General features: G+C 40.3%; 1 protein-coding gene across 3 annotated transcripts in view; it reads right to left on the bottom strand.

Moving 5' to 3' along the window:
• Positions 1-2248: 2248 nt before the first annotated feature.
• Positions 2249-22092, bottom strand: part of avpr2aa (arginine vasopressin receptor 2a, duplicate a) — a 31324-nt gene continuing 11480 nt past the window's right edge. For all 3 annotated transcript variants that reach the window (XM_058084138.1, XM_058084137.1, XM_058084136.1), the window contains 4 exons: positions 14319-14564; positions 14078-14224; positions 9092-9605; positions 2249-6078 (listed from right to left, as the gene is read on the bottom strand). In XM_058084138.1, the coding sequence (XP_057940121.1) occupies positions 5879-6078; positions 9092-9605; positions 14078-14224; positions 14319-14564 (1107 nt within the window). In that variant the 3' untranslated portion in view covers positions 2249-5878. The remainder of the gene's footprint in view (positions 6079-9091; positions 9606-14077; positions 14225-14318; positions 14565-22092) is intronic.

Below are 22092 nucleotides of genomic sequence, written 5' to 3'. Positions count from 1 at the left end.
TCAGAAGGGTTAATCTGAGGTGTGTATAGTCTTTTATAAAAGTCCCTAAAGACTGAATTAATTTCCTCCGGAAGGTGAGTGATGTTACCTTCTGAGTTTCTAATGGAGGAGATAGAGTTTTTTTCTTTATTAAGTTTTAGTTGGTTAGCTAAGAATTTTCCAGATTTATTGGCATGTTCAAACTTCTCCAAACGTAGTCTTTGTAATTGGAACTGAATTTTCTTATCAGTAATTTCTTTTAAATCTAATTTCAATTTTCTAAGATTATTCAGAGTATTCTCATCCTTGAAAAGTGGTTTCAAGGAGTTTAATTTTTTCCTCCAATTCCAATTCCAATAATCTTTCTTTCTTTTTCTTATATGATGAGTAGGAGATAATTTTCCCGCGCATTACTACTTTTGCTGTCTCCCAGAGAACACAAGCCGAGGTTCCCGGTTGGTCATTAAAATCTAAAAACATTGTCCAATCTCTCTCAAAGTCGTTTAAAAAGTCTGGGTCTTTCAGCAATGATGTATTAAATCTCCAGCATTTAGTAGGTGTACTTGTGGTTTGGTTAGTGAGAAAGAGAGAGACTGGTGCGTGATCACTAATAATGATAGGGTGTATGTGAATATTTGATATGTCAGATAAGATTGAGCTACTTGTTAAGAAGTAGTCAATTCGGGAGTACGTGTGGTGCACTGGTGAGAAATACGTATATTCTCTGTGAGTAGGGTGATAAGAGCGCCAAGCATCACAAAGACCAAAATCAGACATATATTTTTTCAGTGTTGTTGTTGCTTGAGACTCACGATGTCCTCCAGCTGGGCTAGACCTATCTAAATCTGGATTAAATACCAAGTTGAAGTCCCCTCCCAAGATCAAGCTTGAATCCAGGTGTGCAGAGAGAGAAGAAAAAAAGGTGTGAAAGAAAGAGGGGTCATCAACATTAGGGCCATATATGTTGGCAATGCAAAATTTAACATTGTCCACCGATATGTTGATTATTATATATCTACATTCTATGTCTATAGTATTGTTGAGCAGTGTAAAATTGACCCTCCGGCTAATTAAAATGGCTACGCCCCTCTGTTTGGAGTTGTAGTTTGCTAGGTATATGTGTGGAAACTGTGGTGAGTGAAATGTATGGGCAGCTGCATTGGAGATGTGAGTCTCTTGCAATAAGACAATGTCTGCTTGGATATTCTTTAGATGGTTAAACATTTTTTGTCTTTTTTCTCGAGACCCGACTCCCCTGACATTCCAAGTGACAAATTGCAGTGAGGACATCCTAGACTAGCTTATGATGATATGTGTGTGTATATATGTGCAAGTGTGAAGTATATGTGCCTGTAGGTAATGTAAGCATATACTATTACATATATGCTTAAAGTGCACATGGGCATATTATAATGTAGTCCTCCTGAAAAAACATTTTTATAAAAACATTTTTAATAAAGTTGTAATACTATGAGAAATTTTTTTTGAAAAATAAGATGACAAAAAACGTATAATATTGTATAATATATACAGGGCGTGTCCTCAAATGCAACACTGCAGCTAAGCCCTCAGTCTGAAGACTTTGTTATGGGATCGTTTTCAGAAGAAGGCCTTCCCATCATAGAGATCCAGGCTGATATTCTATATCAAATTTGAGACAGGAAGTTTCACAATAACAAACAAACCCATTCCAATGAGTTCTTTGGCGGATGTAGGAAGTGAACTGTCACAGAAAACCTCTGTCACGTTATTAAGAAGAACAGAGCAAGTTCTGTCAATTTTTCATGAGGAAAAATGTGACTCAAGATAAACATTTTTACTGTGTGTGCTGATGTAAAGGAAAACTCCACTTTTGGGGGAATTTTGCCCATCAGCCACAATTGCTTTGCGGGAAAATGAACACATATTTCTGTGCATTATACCACGAGAAAATTTGTTAATTTCAGCGAGCTTACAATGCTGTCAGTGGGTTACACCTATTTCCACTATTAATCCCTCTAAAAAAACCTCTTATTTTCTCGACGCATTGATGCTAGTTTTTTCAACAACAACAGCAGCGGCAACACTTCCGATGTCCGCTCTCCTTGGGATGGCTGTGTCTTCCAGCACAAGTGTGCGCCAGTCCTCAGGTAAAAAATGCTGACGGCAAACCAGCATCTTGTTGAGTCTTTGTAGCGTCACTTTTCTGTCTGTGAATGACGCTGAGACTAGCGCTCAGCGAGGCGTCATGTTAGTTAGTTAGTATCAGTCTTAGACACTGTAACAGAAGTATTCATTCAAATGTTTAATACAATGGGTGTAATTTGCAATGTTGTAGAAGGACACTGCATATATCATTTTATTTACAGTATTGAGAGAAACAACTCTCAGTATGGTACAGTGTACTTGTACCCAAGTAGAAAATACAACCGCAATAAGAGTGAGAAGGTGAGAAGGCAAATTGTCCGTCTATTCCTATACCATACTCCGGAAACCATGAAATGGTCCGCAATCTAAAAGACAAAAGGACAAACAAAAATAATTACAGCACTCCATGTTTTGTTCCACTTATGGTTGACATATTTCCTGGTATTTTCTCTGTTTGCCATTTGAGTTATCATGGAACTGTTGACCGTGACCAGAATTAACTTTTTTTTTTTTATCATGCTTCAGGAATTAACAAATGGCTTCCATCCATTTTCTATACCTTTCTAAGATGTACACAAATAAATAAACACAATGGCCCACAATAGTTCTGCACTTTTGCTTAAGGAATTTGTTTTTATCTTTTTGTCATTTTAAGTTACATTGTAATACATTTTGTATATTTTCCAGCTGCACGGTGGCATATTGGCCACACATTCAGGAGGTTGGGAAGACATGGGTTAGATTCTCCTGTTGAGTTTGCATGCGCGACAAACAAACACAAAAATGGCTCTGAGCATCTGCCTTTTCCACTTTCGTTAGCAGTTCAGCCTGCGCTTTGCTGGGTGCCATTCTAGTTATGGGCAGAAGTTTGAAGACGTTTGCGTTTTTGTTTGAAGCTCATTGGTTTGTGCGGTTGTAACCCACGTTGCAGCCCTGTGTGGTGGGAACCAGGCTTATATGCACTGACGCCTACGGCATGTCCAGGAGCTTACATAGCAGTACTTTAACTTAACAACAAACACAATATGTGTACTTACAGGGGAACTGCAATTTTTTTCTGAATTTTGCCCTTCATTCCCAATCCTTATGTAAAACATGTTTCTTTCCCTTTTCTGTGCATTATAACACGAGAAAACGTGTTAATTTCAGCTAGCTTACAATGCAGTCATTGGGATACACTAGGGCTGGGGGATATATATTTCTTTTAAGCACAATATCAAAAACAAGCATATGGTTCATATCGATATAGACTGGATTTGATGCGGAGGTCTCATGTTTCAAGATGGCGCCCAAGTGCAAGCTAGTTACAGCAGCTCTGTGTCTCCTGCTGTGTTTTTAGTGTTTATTTTTACTTCCTTATTGTTTTTATGCCATACCGACCCCTTAAGCAAGTGTGCAGCTACGGATGTTCATCTTGGTCCATCCATTGTTTACACTCGGGAGCAGCTGTTAGCTTTGAGCATCCCCACTACGCTGAATGATCGGATATCCCTGCAGATATATGGAGGGGAGAGGCTGCATAGCGGGAGTGAACAGCAAAAAAGACGTTATAAACATTGCTATATAAAGATGGCATCAACCATGTTTACCGTCTGTCGTCATGGTGAACGTGTGAAGGAAGCGCTAACAGCGCTAACCCGGCTACAGACATCACATATTGATATACATGCAGTGATCATGCATTAACACGTACACTGATGATAACATGTAATAGTTGCACTTCCGATGTCCGCTCTCCTTGGGATGGCTGTGTCTTCCAGCACAAGACATGTGATCAAGTCCTCAGGTACAAAATGCTGACGGCAAACCAGCATCTTATTGAGTCTTTGTAACGAATTTGAGAGCTAGGTATCCACTCTTCCGTCTGTGAATGACGCTGAGGCGAGCGGTTAGCGAGGTGTCGTGTTAGCTAGCTAGTATCAATGCACCAATGAAAGAAGTTTGGGTAGGTTTTTAAATCATCCATATACGGCAAGATACTGCAACTATTCCATGTTATCATCAGTGTACGTGTTAATGCATGATCACAGCATGGATATCAAACCATGCAACGTTGGTAGAGGTTTTTATTTTAGACGGCCTCTTCGTCAAAATAGGTGTATCCCAATGACAGCATCGTACGCTAGCTGAAATGAACTCATTTTCTCGTGTTGTAATGGACAGAAAAGGGGAATAAGTATATGTTCAGGGTTACATACTAATGATTGGGAATGATGGGCAAAATTCCAAAAAAAGTGCAATTCCCCTTTAGTTTGTCATTCAGCTCCCGAAGAAGAATGACTGTATGCTGGGGTGTTACAAAATAAGAGCCTGCCTCTGCTGATAGTGCCGTCTAGAATAACATAGCTGACATTAGCGTGAGATTTCGCCAGAGTGAGGGGCCTCTCGAAAAACGTCCACGGACATCACAGTCACTTGCTGCAGACTGGGACGAGTTTAATGATCAAGATAACGTTTTTAGCGCACTGACCTCACAGCTAGGAGACCCGAGTTCAATCCCACCCTTGGCCATCTCTGTGTGGAGTTTGCATGTTCTCCCCATGCATGCGTGGGTTTTCTCCAGGGACTCCCACATTCCAAAAACATGCTAGGTTAATTGGCTACTCCAAATTATCCATAGGTATGAATGTGAGTGTGAATGGTTGTTTGTCTATATGTGCTCTGTGATTGGCTGGCCACCAGTCCAGGGTGTACCCCGCCTCTCGCCCGAAGACAGCTGGGATAGGCTCCAGCACCCCCTCGCCGCGAATGAATAACGTTTTTGTGGAGCTGACATGCAACCTGAATGACGTACACTTTGATTCATTTGAAATGTCTTATCTGGTGAAGCTCAATGATATGAAAGTTTGAAAAAAACCTTTGTACCACTACTAATATACAATAAATATCTTGCAGAATTGAGTCACATCCAGCAACCTTTATCTTGGACACAATATAGTCCTGTCTAATGTGCACCATACATCTTCAATACGTATATTTTAACTTGTTCATTCTTCTACATGGAATGCAGGTTTAATGTCTCCTCTTGTTCCAGCACAATGCTTCATTTCATACTTTGAGGCCTCGTAGGCTGTGTTCATGTGTAATAGAAATCACATTTGTTTGTCATTTGTTTGTCAGTGTCAGCCTTGACTCCACTGGCTCCTTAGTGAGCCTGTGACCAGCTCGCTCACAGTTCACTATTCTTCCAAGACACTGGGTTCCTCCTTCGTGAATGTAAATTCAACCGTTGCTGATTCACTTTCTTTCATTGAACAAAGTTTGTTCATTAAATTTGTTTATTAAATTCCCATCCATCCATCCACGACAGCAACTGTCTGTTCTCAGTCTTGCAGGAGCCTTGCTGTTGCTTCACTCTGCGTACATATATGCACTTCGCCCTCTCTTCTTTTCCTTTGCCCTTAGCTTTGTCTTCAGCTGTGTACACTGGGAGTGCCAACAAGCCTTTAACGCCTTGCATTCCTGCTGTTCCCTATTTGAAGGCTTTCCTCAGGGAGTACGCATGGTACTCAAGCTGGCGTGAAAATCCATTTACCCAAAAGAGGCGACCTAGATTGACACCGTCTTTGTGTATTCTATTATACACTGATGCTTCCAGTGACACATACTCATTCACTGTATGACTGGAGAGCACCTTTGCAGATGGAGTTCCTGTTGACGGCCTCGCTGTCATATGTTGTCGGGAACATCCGGCAGAAACAGACAACCTCAGTTGACGTGGCAGAGTTGCGTCCTTGCAAAGAGCACTTGCATGTCTCCTGAATCTTATCTGTCAGTACTGACTGTCCTTGGTGGTGGAGGTGTGCGTGGCGGTGGAGTCATCGGGTAACGAGCCACGGCGTCCAGGCCGTGACCCACAAAGCAGCAGATTATGCAGCTCTCTGGAAACACTGCTGGAGAAAGCCGTGTAGATCCATGGGTTGGTGCAGGAGTTTAGACTGGCCAGCAGCATGAGGATAGTGAAGGCCACGCCTGCAAACATCGGATTGTTCATCAGTTAACCATCACCACAACGCCATCGTCATTTCTGTGATGCTGGTTGACACTCCGTTGGTCTAATTGCAAAACAAATATTTCCTATGAGAAAACATGAATTAACAAGTTCACCTATTGATCATACAAATATAAAGATAAACTAACCACTGTGTCATAAAACTAAAATAAACACGACAATAAAGCGAAACTCTTCACCTTTTGAAGATGCTTTAAAGATATGTATTGGAGAAGGAACAGAGTGGTCAAAAATAAGCATTCATTGATTAATTGATTAGTCATATTTGGTGTGTTGGATTTACTCATTTGTTAACACCCCTCCTCCCTGTGAAATATGTAAATCAGAGATCACATATTTTATGGACCAGTGAATGGCACATTCTAGAAACAAAATATAAAATAAAACAAAAATAACCAAGAAAAAATCACTTACATAGTACACTTATTGCTGAATAATGAACAACAAATATAGCAACTTCTGATCAATACATGTCCATTTCAGACTGATAATTTCTGAGGTAAACCACGCCCATGCCAGGTGTATGCCCCGCCCTTTCCAAGTACAGATATGGATACAGATCATTTAGATAGCTGACCAGATAAAGATACAGATAGTGGTGTACTCGCTCATCCCTACTCTTAACTTAAGTTACCCCATTAACTAACCGGAACTACTTTCCTCATCACCGAAATTCGACCAGAACTCACAGGACAAAGTGGGGGGTAAGTCACTGTTGATGCACTATACTGATAATGGGAATGTAAATGATGAGGACTACATCTTATCAAGTCTGTTAAAAACAAGAAATTACTTTTTAAATTCACTTTTATTGTTATACTGCATATCAACCTTTTGATCTGCCACAACAATGTAATGAATGCCAATGGAAAGACATCAAAGTGAGGGCTTTTATCAGCCATTTTTAGGAGAGGAGAGAGATTAGTTAGATCAATTAATTACAGATCATAATTAATTCATCCAGTTGCGCTAGTTGTATTCGCCTTCTCCTTGATATTTCATTAGTAATGTTGGTGATTTCAGATTCTATGATTATCATCACACTTAGTATCTTTACTATTACTTCTGTGTTTTTTTGTTACAATAACAAATATTCTATAGAACAGAAAAATTATGATGTCATACCGACTGTGGATAACAAATGACAGCAAAAGGATTTTAGAATACAGACCAATCAAGAGCACCAGTGTCTGGAGAATATTAGTTTCTATGTTCACATTTTGGTACAACAAATGAGAAGCTAGAAACGATGACATTTTGGAAGATTCAGTTTAAGGTAAAGGTCACTTCAAATTAACTGAGGCTGGCGTATGAATACTATTGGCTTGTCCTTCGACGGCCGCCCGCCTGCAATTTCTTTCTGCAAGCTGCCGTTGCGGATCATTGTTTATGAAATGTGGACATCTGGTCAGGTTACAAATCAGCGGGGAACATAATCAGGTTATTTACTGATGTCTGCTGTTTGTCTTTAGCTTCAGATCAGAGGACACCATCACACTATATAAACAATATAAAAGCTGTATACACTTGCCACTTGGCATCAACACGTGCTGTTTGTGTCCTAAAAATGGGCCGATGTAGAGTTTGTCCGAGGGAGCTCCCTGGTTGTTCTTCAAAACAAACATTGTTTTGGACTTTGTGATACACTGAATATCTGATTTTGAAACATGTGTTTTCAGAAAGTTACAATGTTAATCGATCTAAAACATCTGGGAATTTCTATGATCATTTTAATCTTTTAACAATGAAAATACTCTTCTATTGTTAGGTACTATGTCCTTGTAATGGCATTATTATAGATACGCATTTAGACTGACAGTCCACTTTATTATCAGTTTTGAGTGACACAGTTAAAGAGGTCTTCATGTAACAATGTAACATGTTATTGTTATTACATAAACAGAAGAACAACAAACATAGCTTTAAATTAAGTGTCAGTCAATGCTTTTTGATGCAGTTCTTGGATTATACCTTATGTAATCATTTCCCTTTGTGTGCTTGTTGAAAACTCATTAGGTGTTGGTGCAGAACCAAATAAAGTGGCAGACTGACACTGTACAGTTTGCCAAGTTTGGGCACCCTTGATAATTGTCAACATTTTCCTTTATAAAACACTAGTTGTTAGGATCAGATATTTCAGTTAAATATATCATATAGCAGACGAACTCAGGGATGGATGAGAAGATCTAGGATTTACTGATAGGATTTAAAGTAATGTGCAATCATTATTTAAACTAAAGTAGGCAGGTGCATAAATTTGGGCACCCTTGTTGTTTTATTGATTGCAGGTACTGGAAATCTTCTTCAAGTTGAAGGTGGCATGGATTCCAGTCAGTATCAGTAGATTGTTGCCAACAGTCTTCAAGAATCAGTGACAAAGTTGAAGTTGGCTGGATACTTCCACCAAGACAATGACCCTAAACACTGCTCCAATTCTACTAAGGCATTCATGCAGAGGAACAAGTACGTTCTGGAATGGCCGTCTCAGTTCCCAGACCGAAATATGATTGAAAATCTGAAAATCTATTATTGCTTGGAAACCATCAAACCTGACTCAACTGGAAATGTTTTGGAAAGAGGAATGGTCCAAAATACCTTCAACCAGAATCCAGACCCTCATCGGAAGCTATAGGAAGCATTTAGTTCTGATAAAGGAGGATCTACTAAATATTGATGTCATTTTTGTTGGGGTGCCCAAATTTAGGCACCTGCCTACTTTAGTTTAAATAATGATTGTAGACTTTCTGTAAATCCTATAAAGTTCATTTCCCTTCTCATCTATCCCTGTGTTGGTCTGCTATATGATATATTTACCTGGAATGGATGATCCCAACAACCAGTTATTTATAAAGAAACATCTTGAAAATGATCAGGAGTGCTCAAATGTTTTCACACCACTGTATGCCAATTTGTTACTTATGCACTTAATATGGTGCTGATGAGATTGTTTTTGGACGCGTGTTTATTACTAACCTTGATTGGGAGGGTTGGGGTCCCAGGCGGCCCACAGCTGGACAATGAAGAAAGGGGACCAGCAGACGGTATAGACCAGCACAATGACCAGCGTCATTCGGACCGTTTTAGACATGGCTTTGGTGATGCTAGGTGGTGGAGCTGTCCCAGAATGAGGGTTGGCATAATCGAGGGAGCAGCGAGGCGATCCTGAGCCCACCTCGTAGGGCGTGCAGGACTCCTGGCAATCAGCACGGTTCGGCTGCAGTTGAGTATCCATGGGTGATGTTGTTGATGCCGTGGATCCAACGTAGTCGTAAGACTCCCCCTCTTGGCTTTTATTATTTGTGTTATTCACAGCCTTCAAGTGCTGCCCTGATCTACCAGACATCCGCTGACCCTTTTCTTTGGCCCGCTCCTCTTCCTTCTTAAAGCTGTGGAAGCGGAAGAGGATTTCATTCCTCCTGAGCTCAGTCATTACCATCTTTTCTGACTTCAGGTAGATGTTATTGTGGATCTCCCGGAAGATTCTTATCTGAAAAAATGTCAATATTTTCATGAATACTGGATACCACAGTTCACTTTATTATTTTTATATTCTTTCCAGCCATTGGGGCAGATAGTATTGCTCATCTAAATGCTCGCTAGCCTTGTTGACTTGGACCTTCAGCAGACCTTTTCTTATAGCCTTTTTTCTTCTACTTTTTCTAAAAGTAAACAACCAACCAGACTAAGCTCGCCCTGTCGACTTGGACTTCCAAGCAGAGTTTTTTTTTTTTGAGTTTCCTGAAAACTAGCCGACCAACTAGACGTGAGTATGCCTTCATGCACCACTTGTACCCTTCTCCATGAGAGGCTTTCCCTGCTAGAGGAACGTGTCCACCAACTAGAGCAGACTAGTTTTGTAATGCTAGATGTGAATTATTAGTACTGTGTGGGATCATTCAATTCCATTCTCTTCCGCTTATCCGGGTCTCGGGGGCAGCAGTCTCAGTCGATCGAATGCCTTTTCCAAGTCCACAAAGCATATGTAAACCGGTTGGGAAAACTCCCACGCACGCTCCAGCACCCTCATGAGGGTGTAGAGCTGGTCTAGTGTTCTGCGACCGGGACAAAAACCGCATTGAAGCTCTTGTAGCAGATGTTGGACCAAAGTCCAACATCTGCTACAAGAGCTTCAATGCGGAGAGAAGGGTCGTTCGTACCCTTCTCTCCAGCACCCTGGAATAGACTTTCCCAGGGAGGCTGATTCCCCGGCAACCCTCGTGAGGCTAAAATGAATAAATGAATGAATGCTATATAAATCAAATTATGGGGAGATAAGTGATAATTGAATCAAAATTGAATCAAATCACATTTAAAAATGAATCGTTAGATTAATGGATGCATCGAAAAACTATTTTCTAGATTAATCGATTACAAAAATAATCGTTTAAACCAGCCCAACGACAAAATAATATAACAGCAAGTAATAATACTGAGTTGAAACAGTCAATCATAGCGACCTTCGCTCATCGAAATGGATTCTGCTTTCAATGTTAATACAGACATGCACCACATAATGAACGAACAAATGAACAAAGAATGAACTCAATAAACATTTACTGCCACACAACAATTTCTCACTCATTGTAGTGAAAGTAATAGCTCATAACATTGTGAAAAAGTGGCTGCACGGCGGTCGAGTGGTTAGCGCGCAGACCTCACAGCTAAAAGACAAGGATTCAATCCCTCTGTGTGGAGTTTGCATGTTCTACCTGTGCATGCGTGGGTTTTCTCCGGGTACTCCGGTTTCCTCCCACATTCCAAAAACATGCTAGGTTAATTGGCCACTCCAAATTGTCCATAGGTATGAATGTGAGTGTGAATGGTTGTTTGTCTATATGTGCCCTGTGATTGGCTGGCCACCAGTCCAGGGTGTACCCCGCCTCTCGCCCGAAGACAGCTGGGATAGGCTCCAGCACCGCCCGCGACCCTCGTGAGGAAAAGCGGTAGAAAATGAATGAATTGTGGAAAAGTGCCCAAAGAGGCCTCTCAATATGGAATTGGATCACGAAAACAGGTCAGAGATTCTATGTTTGGCTGATATGAGGTATACTCCACTCCTTGGCAGGAAGTTCTTTGACTGGCAGTCTTCTCAGCAGTGGTCCTCCAAGTGTTGTGTCAATTAGGGGAAATAGCTAGACCCTAGAAATATCTTTCTTTAAATAGATGGGCAACAAGCCAGGCTGCTGGGGGGGTTGCTACATTACACCAAATGCAGCCTCCTTATCAAACTCTTCACACGTGCCCCCCCCACAAACTCAAAACACCAATTTCATTATTACATTGTCATATTTGTGTAAGATGCGATGCATCATTAATCTTCTTTTATGTGCAATTGATATGAAACACTGCCCAGCATTATTAAATGGGACAATTTTTCGGCACTTTATATTGAGTTGTGGACTCCTATAGGGCAGCTATGCGGCATTCAGCTGGGATAGGCTCAAGCTTGCCCATGACACAAATGAAGACGAGCAGGATAGAGAATGGGTGGAATTTTTTACCAAATTTTTGAAGTGACTCATTCACAATGACTTCATTGTAGGCTGATGTGTGCATCCTATGAGTAACATTGGCTAGCCTCACCTTGCAGGTCGCATTACAAGACCGGCCGCAAAATGTCAGCTGCTGCTGACCTTACATAAAATAAAATAAATAGTTTATGGATTTGTTACACTTAGCCTATTTTTATCCAAAATCAGCCTAATTTGCCTAAAAGTTGAAAATGTCTTTGTTTACCATTAAACAGAAGACCTATACTTACTATACATAGTTACTATACATACTTAGTTTCCACTGTATTCTCATGTTAAACCCTACCAGATTTTCCAATAATGAGGTCTGTGCATTTGGACGTGAGTCCTGCACAAAGTTTGGGACGGCTCAAAACGCTCGGTTTAAGAGGGCGTTGGGTTGTTTACATTGTTTATTTTTCTATATTGTGTATTTTGTACTGCTTAACTTTTCTGTACTCTTGCTGCTGTGCAATGCAAATTTCCCCACTGAGGGACGAATAAAGGCATATCTTATCTCTTAAAAAGTGTTTCTTTGTATGTAAGGGAAAGCCACCTAAAGACGCCAACATCAGGCGCAAGTGGTTGGAGTTCCTGATTCCCTACCAGCCAAATAAATGTATTTTCATCATGGACTGTTTAGTGAACATGGGCCACTATGCAGCTGGACTAGCCCACAAACTGCTGCTGAAGCCCTACGCCTTTCCAACATTACTTGGTCACGTGGATGAGTCAGAAGGGTCAGCAGGATGTAACAGTTTATCAGTGTCCTATAAATGTGTTTAAGTCATGGATCAAAAGCAGTTGTTTGTGAAGCATTATAGAGTGTGCATACAGGGAGCAGGGTTGCTAACTGCCGCTTCCCACCACAATCTGTGGCTCTACTCGAGTTTTTTAAAGACTGGTAGTCCCTGTAGAAAACCTCATGGTAAGACGCTAAAGCTACTTACTATTGAGAGACGTTTTGATGTAACCTCTTTTCTTGATAAACTTCGGACTGTCCAGTCGCTACCTCCGTATCATATACGGCAAATGTTAAAATCATTTTAAAAAGATAAATCTCCGTTCATTATCAACTCCTATACCGTTTATCAAGTCCTATAAAGTTGAGTTTGCTGCTAGCGGCACAAACCGGAGGTACTTTTAAGCACTCGGGAGTGTGACCAACCACAGTGTTGGTGGGCGTGCCTGGAGTAGGTCCGGAGGTGGAATAAATTAAAACAGACCACGGGAAGCACAAAATCCCCCAAAATACAGCGAGAATAGGTGCAGAAGCTTTCTATGTAGGTTATTGTTTGTAGCTGCTCTGTAGGAGTCCACAATTCAATACAAAGGGCCAAAAAATGAGCATAACAGATCCCCTTTAATAAAATCCAAGGTGACTGCTGGGCCAACCGTGACATTGATGGACCTATTGGCTCATAATGGCTGCTAAAATGTGGAAGTACTGTGAAAAGGTTAAAGACGACCGCAAGGAAGTAAAGAGCAACTGTGTTGCGTGACAACAACCAACATAGTGTATCATTTAAAATGGGTAAGGCTGTGATACCAACTAAATTTTAATCCACTAAATTAGGTTGCTAACTGAGATTTGGCAAACTGATGTTTGTCAAGCCGTGTTGTACTTATTTTGTGTACTTTTTTGATGTTTGCTCTGCCAACTTGCTGACAGTGACCATGTTTGTCCCAAATAAATACATGTACCTTTTGTTGTTTATTTGTGTATCTGACTGTTTTAATTGGTTGAGGTGGAAACAGTCGCAAATGAGATCTGTTTATTGGAAGGGATCCCCATTGGCTGCGCTCCAAAAAAAAATATTGACTAGTCCACTAACAAAATGTAACAAATCAGATTTGACGATGAAAGATTTGATGATGATAATTTTTTGTCAAAGACAGCTCTTCATTAGCTGACAAAAACATAACTAATGATGTCTATGTGTTATGTGTTTACATGCTTAAAGCGGGAGTTCAAGACATAACTCTTGCAGTGCATTCGAAAATTTCTCTTTGGGCTTTTCCCTTCAGCAAATCAATCTCCTCCATCCAACCCTGTCAAGACCTCAAGGCAGCCAACTATCCGTGACATTAAGCTGATTTAAGTACTGTGAAATATTCAGCTCAACCAACAGCATTGTGTCAACACAAAGTAGTCTGCCATTTTCGGATTCAGCCTCCAGCTACAAACTGCAGAGGTTCCTCTTGCATGAAAACTAGTGGGCCAAGTATCATACCTCTTTCACACTAGTGGGCAGTGTGGCTTGTTTTAAGGCTATGATGGATGCTACTGCCTTTAGGGTTTCAAAGTATTTGCTGTAGTATTCAGAAATAAACCACCTCTGTACATTCTTACATTCATGTAACACTTGAATATACTAAGATCCTTAAATCCTATATAAGTCTTAAATCGTCCGATTGAGGATTTAAGACCATCTTAGACCAGTTTTACCTGACAGATGGTGATGATGAGGGCGGGCAAAAGAAAGACCGCCACCGTCATCCATGTGATGTAGGCTTTGAGTCCCCAAGCCTCGGCAAAGTGACCCCAGCACTCAAACTCCCCAGGACTTACTTCTGAACGAGAGAAGATGAACACCTGACAGATCAAAGAGACATTGGGTACATGACTGTCACTTCAGCTGAACTGTTACTATGACAACACGGGTCTATGACAGAAAGGGAGTCCTTACCTGTGGAAGGCTGAGTACGAGTGCCAGGCCCCAAGCTACCATGACTGGGGTGTTCCAACGGGACATTGCCCCGCCACGGTAGGCCTGCAGCGGGCAGCAGATGGCGTGATGCCGGTCCACCGTCATAGCAACTATCATGTAGGAGGAAGCAAACATGCCCACAATCTGCAAGTACTTGACGGCGCGGCACAGGAAATCAGGTCCTTGAAACTTATCGGTGATGTCCCATATGAGCTGGGGAAGAACCTGGACACACATGATGGATCATTCTTTTTGGTAAGGATTCCTCAGCTTGAGTTTCTCCACAACATTTTTTATTTATATTATTATTATTATTAGTTTTATGCTTATTCCACCAGTTTTTTTGGTACCTTTCTACTCCAATTCAGACCATTCAAGCATCAAATTGGTCAGATCGTTCGCAACATCTACGGTAACATTTCAGTTTTTTCAAAAAGTTCCCATCCATCCATCCATTTTCCTCCGCTTATACGGTCCGGGTCACGGGGGAAGCAGTCTCAATGGGGAAGCCCAGACTTCCCGGGAAAAAGTTCCCAGGTTTTCCAAAAATTCCACAGAAAAAATGAAAAATTTTCGATAGGGCCATTTTTGTAACTTCTGCCACATTTCTCAACCAATTCGTATTACGTTCAAAACAGATGGCCTCTCCACTAAAATTTCTATTTATTGTTATTATTATTATTAGCAGTTTTATTCCTATTCCGCCAGTCTTTTGGTACCTATATACTTCATTTTTCCTCCGATTCAGTCAAGCATCAAATCGTTTTCCCGTAGAACTTCTTCCAAGAACTTGTGCCATTTGCACATTTCTAAACCAATTATTTCTAAAATCACAAATACTTCAACTTGCTGATATAGTTCATCTTCAAACAGCTAAAATAATGCATAAGGCTAAAAACAACCAATTAGCTAAAAATGTCATCCAATACTTCTCTACAAGAGAGGAGAAATATGATCTCAGGGAAGAAGTACATTTGAAACACTTCTATGCTAGGACTACGTTAAAAAGCCATAGCATTTCAGTATGTGGAATCAAACTATGGAATGGATTGAGTAAGGACCTCAAACAATGCACAACGATGAGCCAATTCAAGAAACAATACAAGCAGTTGATGTTTGCTAAATACAAGGATGAAGAGTCTTGAACCAGTCATGATGTGCTATATATATCACTATATTGACACTTACTATGGTACCCATTATGTCATTGGATGGTCATATCACCTCCTACTTCGGTACGAGGTACATTATAAAAAAAAACAAAAAAAAAACCTTAAACTGTATTATGGAAAGCAGGAAGTGAACAAATGTAACAGTTACTGATTGTAAAAATACCAGATGGAGGGGTAGGATTTAATAAGCTTTGCTTCTTCCTACTCCTTTTGGACATGTGGAACTGGGAACTGATTATGGGATGCACATCTGATGCATGTTCAAATGAAATAAAACCATTACCATTACCAATTCGGAAAGCCACAAATTAATAGGTCAACTAAAGTAAATTAAATGAGACAAACCTTTCCACACAACCTACACCACATAGCACCTTAAAATACGATGAGTAACAATTGTGAAAGGCGGTACAATGGATACACGTCATGGTGTTCAAATTCCTGGTTAGCAATTTTTTCAGTTTTTGCTGCTTTTTATGGCCTCTTCAATCTTCCTGCTTCTTCAAACACCCGCTTCCTTTTTCATCCGCTTCGATTGCTCAAAGCAGAAAAACGCCTAGACTATTTTTTGAAATGGAGTATTCTAACTATCCGAATAACCTTTACAGCCCGAATACTAATACTACAGATGATCAATTTTGGGTTTATTGCCATTAACCGATATGACGATATAGTCCAACTCTCAGTTTTCGATTTTGATATCAACTGATACTGTCACTGGTATGTGCACATACATTTTTCTTGAGTAGAATTCTTGTAAAGTAACAATAATCTTAAATGACTACTCCACCCATCAACAACAGAAACAACAACAATTGCAACGACAATAACAGAACAACAGAAACAGCACATCAGCAAATATCCATGATGGTTATACAAGGCCATAATGGAGAGGGACTAAGTATTAAAAAGCCACAGTAATATTACTGAAATGAAACAGTCAAACATATTAGTGGTTATAGTAGTAATAGTAGTAATGAAAATATTAAACATTATGATAGAATTATGATAGAATTATGACATTATGACAGAATGGCAATAACACAGAATTGCAAGAACTATAATCTTATTGCTGACATCACCATGACTATAATATAACCAATAGTATAATGAGTTATGTGGGGAAGTACATATGTACTGTAGGTGTATGTGTGCATTTCTACATGTATATGTATATGTGCTAAGGGTGTGGAAAATAATCAATATATATCGCCGTTTTATCAATGTTCAATTTCACCCCATATGCTGTTCCCCAGGTGCAGTGAATGCACCATCATTATTTTGCGTTTCGTATCGAATACGGACAGAAGCCATGAGGCACATACAACTACTAGTAAAACAGCATGGACGTTCACACGCAAGCAGCAGCGAGGAAGTTTCTATATTTAACCCCCCACAACATTTAAATGGTATGTTTGTGTGGCGAGCTAATGGAGGGGTACAAAGGGGAAGTTGTCACCCCAAGAAATATAGTACACTCAACGTCACAAAAGTTCATCACACCAATATACAGAGGATGAGAGACGAACTTCCAAAAGTATTAATACATTTATTGGTTTAAAATTTCTAAGTTAAAAATACACACAAAGATCAAAACAGCCGGAGTGCCAAATAGGCCACAAAATTAATGCGTTTAAAACAAATTTTAAAAAGGTAGGAACAAGGATGCTGAGCGCAGCGACCAGACTAAACAAAACAGGAGTAATTTGAACTAAAGAAAATCTATACAAACCAAACCCGAACAAAACTAAGCTGTGGGCGGGGCCAGGGATTGTATTCGTTCCCAGCCGCTGAGGAATCAAAACCACTAAAAAAAAAAGGAAACCGTAAACAAGAACCGATACACAATTAAACCATATAAGAAAGAGAATTGATTAACCCAAAAGAAAGTAAACGTGGTGGGGCAAAAAGCCCAGGGGTATGGGCGCACATGAGGGTGCGCTGAACCAGTTCAAACCAGGAAGTGTGGAGGTAGCATGGAGACGGAGCGGCCGCAACGGTGTTGGAGGCTTTGGATAGCCGTACGTGGGGGGGCAGCTGGCAATGCACATCCCCTGCATGCAGTGCAGGCCCGCGCCGAGCATAGAGGAAGAGTGGAAGCCACAGGTTGTGGCTTCAACAGCTACCACAGACAAAGCAGGGCGAATGTTAACCTCGGTTAGCAGGGCTACAAAAGATGTACAAAGCATCAGCAGCTTACCGGAGCGAAGGTAGCTTAACAATGCAATCTTAGCCTAAAGAGGAAGAAGCCGACACTGCACTTCCTGCAGGCCCTCCAAAATACACGCCAGGTTGCCAACAACCAACCCCGCTGCAAATTAAAACAATCACAGCTGCGGTCACATGATGCGCCGTCACCGGTACAAGCCCAGGGATTTTATGCCTACCTTTCACATATGCTGCCGATGGCACATTAAGGTGGAAGCGCAACAGCGCTCAACCTGCCACATTCGGAAACACTACGAATTCTCAAAGAACGTTGGGAAGCTCGATAAAACATCCGTCATTTGCAAAGAATGCCGTTAAGAAGCCGTACAACGGCAGCACGACAAACATGCAGACCCCCTTAAAAAGGGGACACCACAACACAGACAAGTCTACCGCTCCCTCCCCGTCTAGTTCCTGGTTGGACACCAGGGAAAAAACAAGCAAATCAGATCAGAACAAGTGGAAGAAATTAAAACAGACCGTTTTGACGGGAAGCACAAATCACAGGAAATACAACTGGAATAGGTGCAGATTCTGGAAAATCTAAAAAGTTTTCTGTGCGGGTTATTGTGTGTAGCTGCTCTATAGGAGTCTACAACTCATTACACGTGTCCACAAATGAGCATAAGAGGTCTCCTTTAACATCGACAACAAGTTGTCAATCATTCACATAAACTGCAGAGGCATGTATGCAAATTATAACAACATCCGACAATATTTGAACATATTCAAGGAACGCAATCTCGGAAAATTGGCTGAACGTGGACAAAGGCGTGGACTTTGAGTTGGAAGGTTACGAGATGACCTGCATCAACAAGAACAACCCTTGGGGAAGCGGAGTCGCTCTGTATGTGGACAAACAACTGAACTATAAGAACTCTAAGAACATGTCGTCTACTATTCACAATCCTGACCATAGTCAAAAAACTATTTTCATATGTGGAGTAGGGCTGGGCGATATATATGGATAATATATCAAAAACAAGCATATTGTTCATATCGATATACGTAGACTGGAGAGATGCAATCTCTTGCGGAGATGCAAGATGGCGCCACCCGAGTGCAAGCTGGTTACAACAGCTCTGTGTCTCCTGCAGTTTTTAGTATTTCATAGTACTTTATTTATTCATTCATTCATTTTCTACCGCTTTTCCTCACGAGGGTTGCGTGGTGCTGGAGCCTATCCCAGCTGTCTTTGGGAGAGAGGCGGGGTACACCCTGGACTGGTGGCCAGCCAATCACAGGGCACATATAGACAAACAACCATTCACACTCACATTCATACCTATGGACAATTTGGAGTGGCCAATTAACCTAGCATGTTTTTGGAATGTGGGAGGAAACCGGAGTACCCGGAGAAAACCCACACATGCACAGGGAGAACATTCAAACTCCACACAGAGATGGCCGAGGGTGGAATTGAACCCTGGTCTTCTAGCTGTGAGGTCTGCGCACTAACCACTCGACCGCCGTGCCGCCCTAGTTTTTTATTTATTCCTTCCTTATTGTTTATTAAAGCATACGACCCCTTAAGCAAGTGTGAGCAAGAGTGTCCAAAACGGAAACCAAAGCCCAGACAGGGAACATAGACAAACTGTCACCTGGGAAACCACACAGGGCGTGACAATTCTACCTAAATATATCAGGATATTAGTTTTGGTCCATTTCGTCCAGCCCTAATGTGCAGACTTCAATATTCTTCTGAATCCACACAAGAACGAGTTCATTGATGATTTTAGACACAATATACAGCTTGAGTTTCCCAGAATGACCAGACCACTGTTCCGCCTTAATCGACAATATACTCCCCAATGTCGCCTGCTAATTAAAGACATCAGTGGTCATCTTCCAGTGTTCACGACATGCAACCATCATTACAAAAAAAGACTGATGAAGGCTACAAAGACTGTCCAAAGACTACGTTCAGAAGACAGCGTCAACACCTTCAAAAGGATCTAGAAGAACAAAAATGGGAGTGTGTGTCCAGTGCCAAAGACGTGGATGAAGCATACGAACACTTTCTACATACTTCTATGAAGCTGTACGATAAGAATTGTCCCTGGAAAGAAACATCCAAGAAGCAAAAGAAAAACAACCATCCATGGATGACAAAAGGATTTACTAATGCTTGCAAGAAGAAGAACACACTATACAGGAAATTCATCACTCAACAGACTAAAGAATCAGAAAGAAAATATAAGACTTATAAGTTGACCACAACAGTATTATTAGAAAGTAACAAGAAGACAGACTACTCTCGTTATTTCATGGTTGGAAACATCTATCATGATATGAATGAAATAAAAGTTCAACAACTAGTTTGTCAATATTGGTCCAAAACTGGAAGAATGAATTCCAACATTCAGGACAAGGGAGGAAAGGAATGAAACAATAGAAAGGAATCCTAATTTTATGTTTCTCAATGGTGTGACAAAAGAGGAAATAATTGATATTGTCAATAATTGTAAAACAAAAAGCATCAACTGATTGTAATGGAATCAAAATGGAAACTATAAAAAGGGTAATCAACGAGATCGTAGAACCGCTGACGTACATTTCAATAACAGGTAGGACAAATTTATCAATCCTAGCAGAAAGTCAGTATGGATACAGAGCTAACATTTCTACCTCCATGTTATTGATTCAAATTACAGAGGAAATCACGAATGCTATCGATCATAGGAAGTGTACAAGTGAAAGTGGATTTGACAAAAGCAATCATGACATCCTCATAACTAAATTACAAAGGTATGGAATCAGAGGATTAGTTCTGAACTGGGTCAAAAGCTACCTAGCAGACAGAAGCAATATGTAAAACTAAGAGAACACACATTTGCAACATTAAATATTACGTGTGGAGTACCCCAGGGGTCAATACTGGGACCAAAACTATTCAACTTCCCTTTTTCAATTTGAATAGACTTCATTTTTGTCCACTCAGGATGGCTATGGTTTAAGTCTGCATATTAATTTCATAGCAAATAGAAGGGGGAAGTTTAGCAGTATCTGTCCAAAGCTTTGTTTAACATTGATGTTTGTTATAAGTAGAACATTTTGGAACAATGGGCTCGAATTTGGTGGCGCGGCCCACACAGTGGCAATTTGGTAATTTGGTTGATGCCGAATCAATAAATAAGGCAATGCTGTCAATGTGCTGTCTGGTCCAACAACAACTCCAACATTCTATTAGCAGTGAAGCTACAGGCTTATGATGCTGATTTGGAATAAAAGTGTAAATACAAGTCAGAAGATAAAGCAGCTCATCAAACATGTGCTTAAAGTAGTAGGGAAGTAGTAAGACTCAAGTTATTTAATTTGAGGTATTTTAAAGAATATTTTTATTTTTTTCTCTCACATTTATTTTTCAATCTGACTGAAACAATACCATAACATTGATGTTTTTATATCCATGTTAGCTTGTGATGATGGTGTGGTGACTGTATAGTTGCAGTGGTTTCTTTCTTTCTTTCTTTTGTACTGGACTATGTATGTATATGTACGATACGATGACTAGTAATGAACTGGTTGCTCTTGGCACGTGGTTGGGTGCCTCAAGCTGGGTGAGGGTGGTTGGATGTGGGATTTTCATTCTGGTAGACAAGGAATAATATATGTTTTGTTGGGATGAGGTTGGAATCTGGGTGGTTAGGGGGGTGGGACTAGATAAGTCTTGACTTCTTCCCATTCCCTTTCGAACATGTGTATTTTTATATGTACATAGGTATTTGTATTTGTGTTGATGTATGTTTGGTTTGTTGTGCTTTGGATGATATAAAGAAATAAAGAAGAAAAAAAAGAAAGTTACGACGCTGCTCCCAGATGGAACTGAGTACGATGCTAACTTGATAATTGGCTCAAATTATTACGTTTCATTCATGTTAAAGGTTAAATAACTGTTAATACTATTCATTTGAATATAAAAAAAATAATTATCTTCCCACCAACTATATGTGGTTTCTTAAGTTTTTCTTATTTGCTGTTTTGTTATTATTTTATTTATTTATTACTGATTGATTGTTTTTCTTTATATTTGATTTGTTTATTCATTTTTTCATCTTATTTTGTGTAGAACAATAAAAATGAAGACATTTGAGAACAGTGAAATGTTTTATCAGAGCTTTTCTTGTGGAAAAGCGGAACCAAAGCACTGAAAAAGTGGAGGGTGTAGCAGAAGCACAAGCAGTTTATTGATTTATTTTTCTTTCTGTTTTTAATAAATGCGTTTGTTTTGTTGTTTTGAAAACCTGATGCGGCCCAGCCTCACCCGGACTCTGGTTCCAGTGGCCCACAGGTAAATTGAGTTTGAGACCCCTGCTCTAAATCAAAAAAGCCTGCTAAATTCTTTAGAGAACATCTTCTTGAGCAAGGGAGGA

The sequence above is a fragment of the Doryrhamphus excisus genome, chromosome 10 (genome assembly GCF_030265055.1).
Source record: "Doryrhamphus excisus isolate RoL2022-K1 chromosome 10, RoL_Dexc_1.0, whole genome shotgun sequence".
Classification (NCBI taxonomy): domain Eukaryota; kingdom Metazoa; phylum Chordata; class Actinopteri; order Syngnathiformes; family Syngnathidae; genus Doryrhamphus; species Doryrhamphus excisus.
Note: the sequence above shows the minus strand (reverse complement) of the source record. Positions and strands in the feature narration are given on the sequence as shown.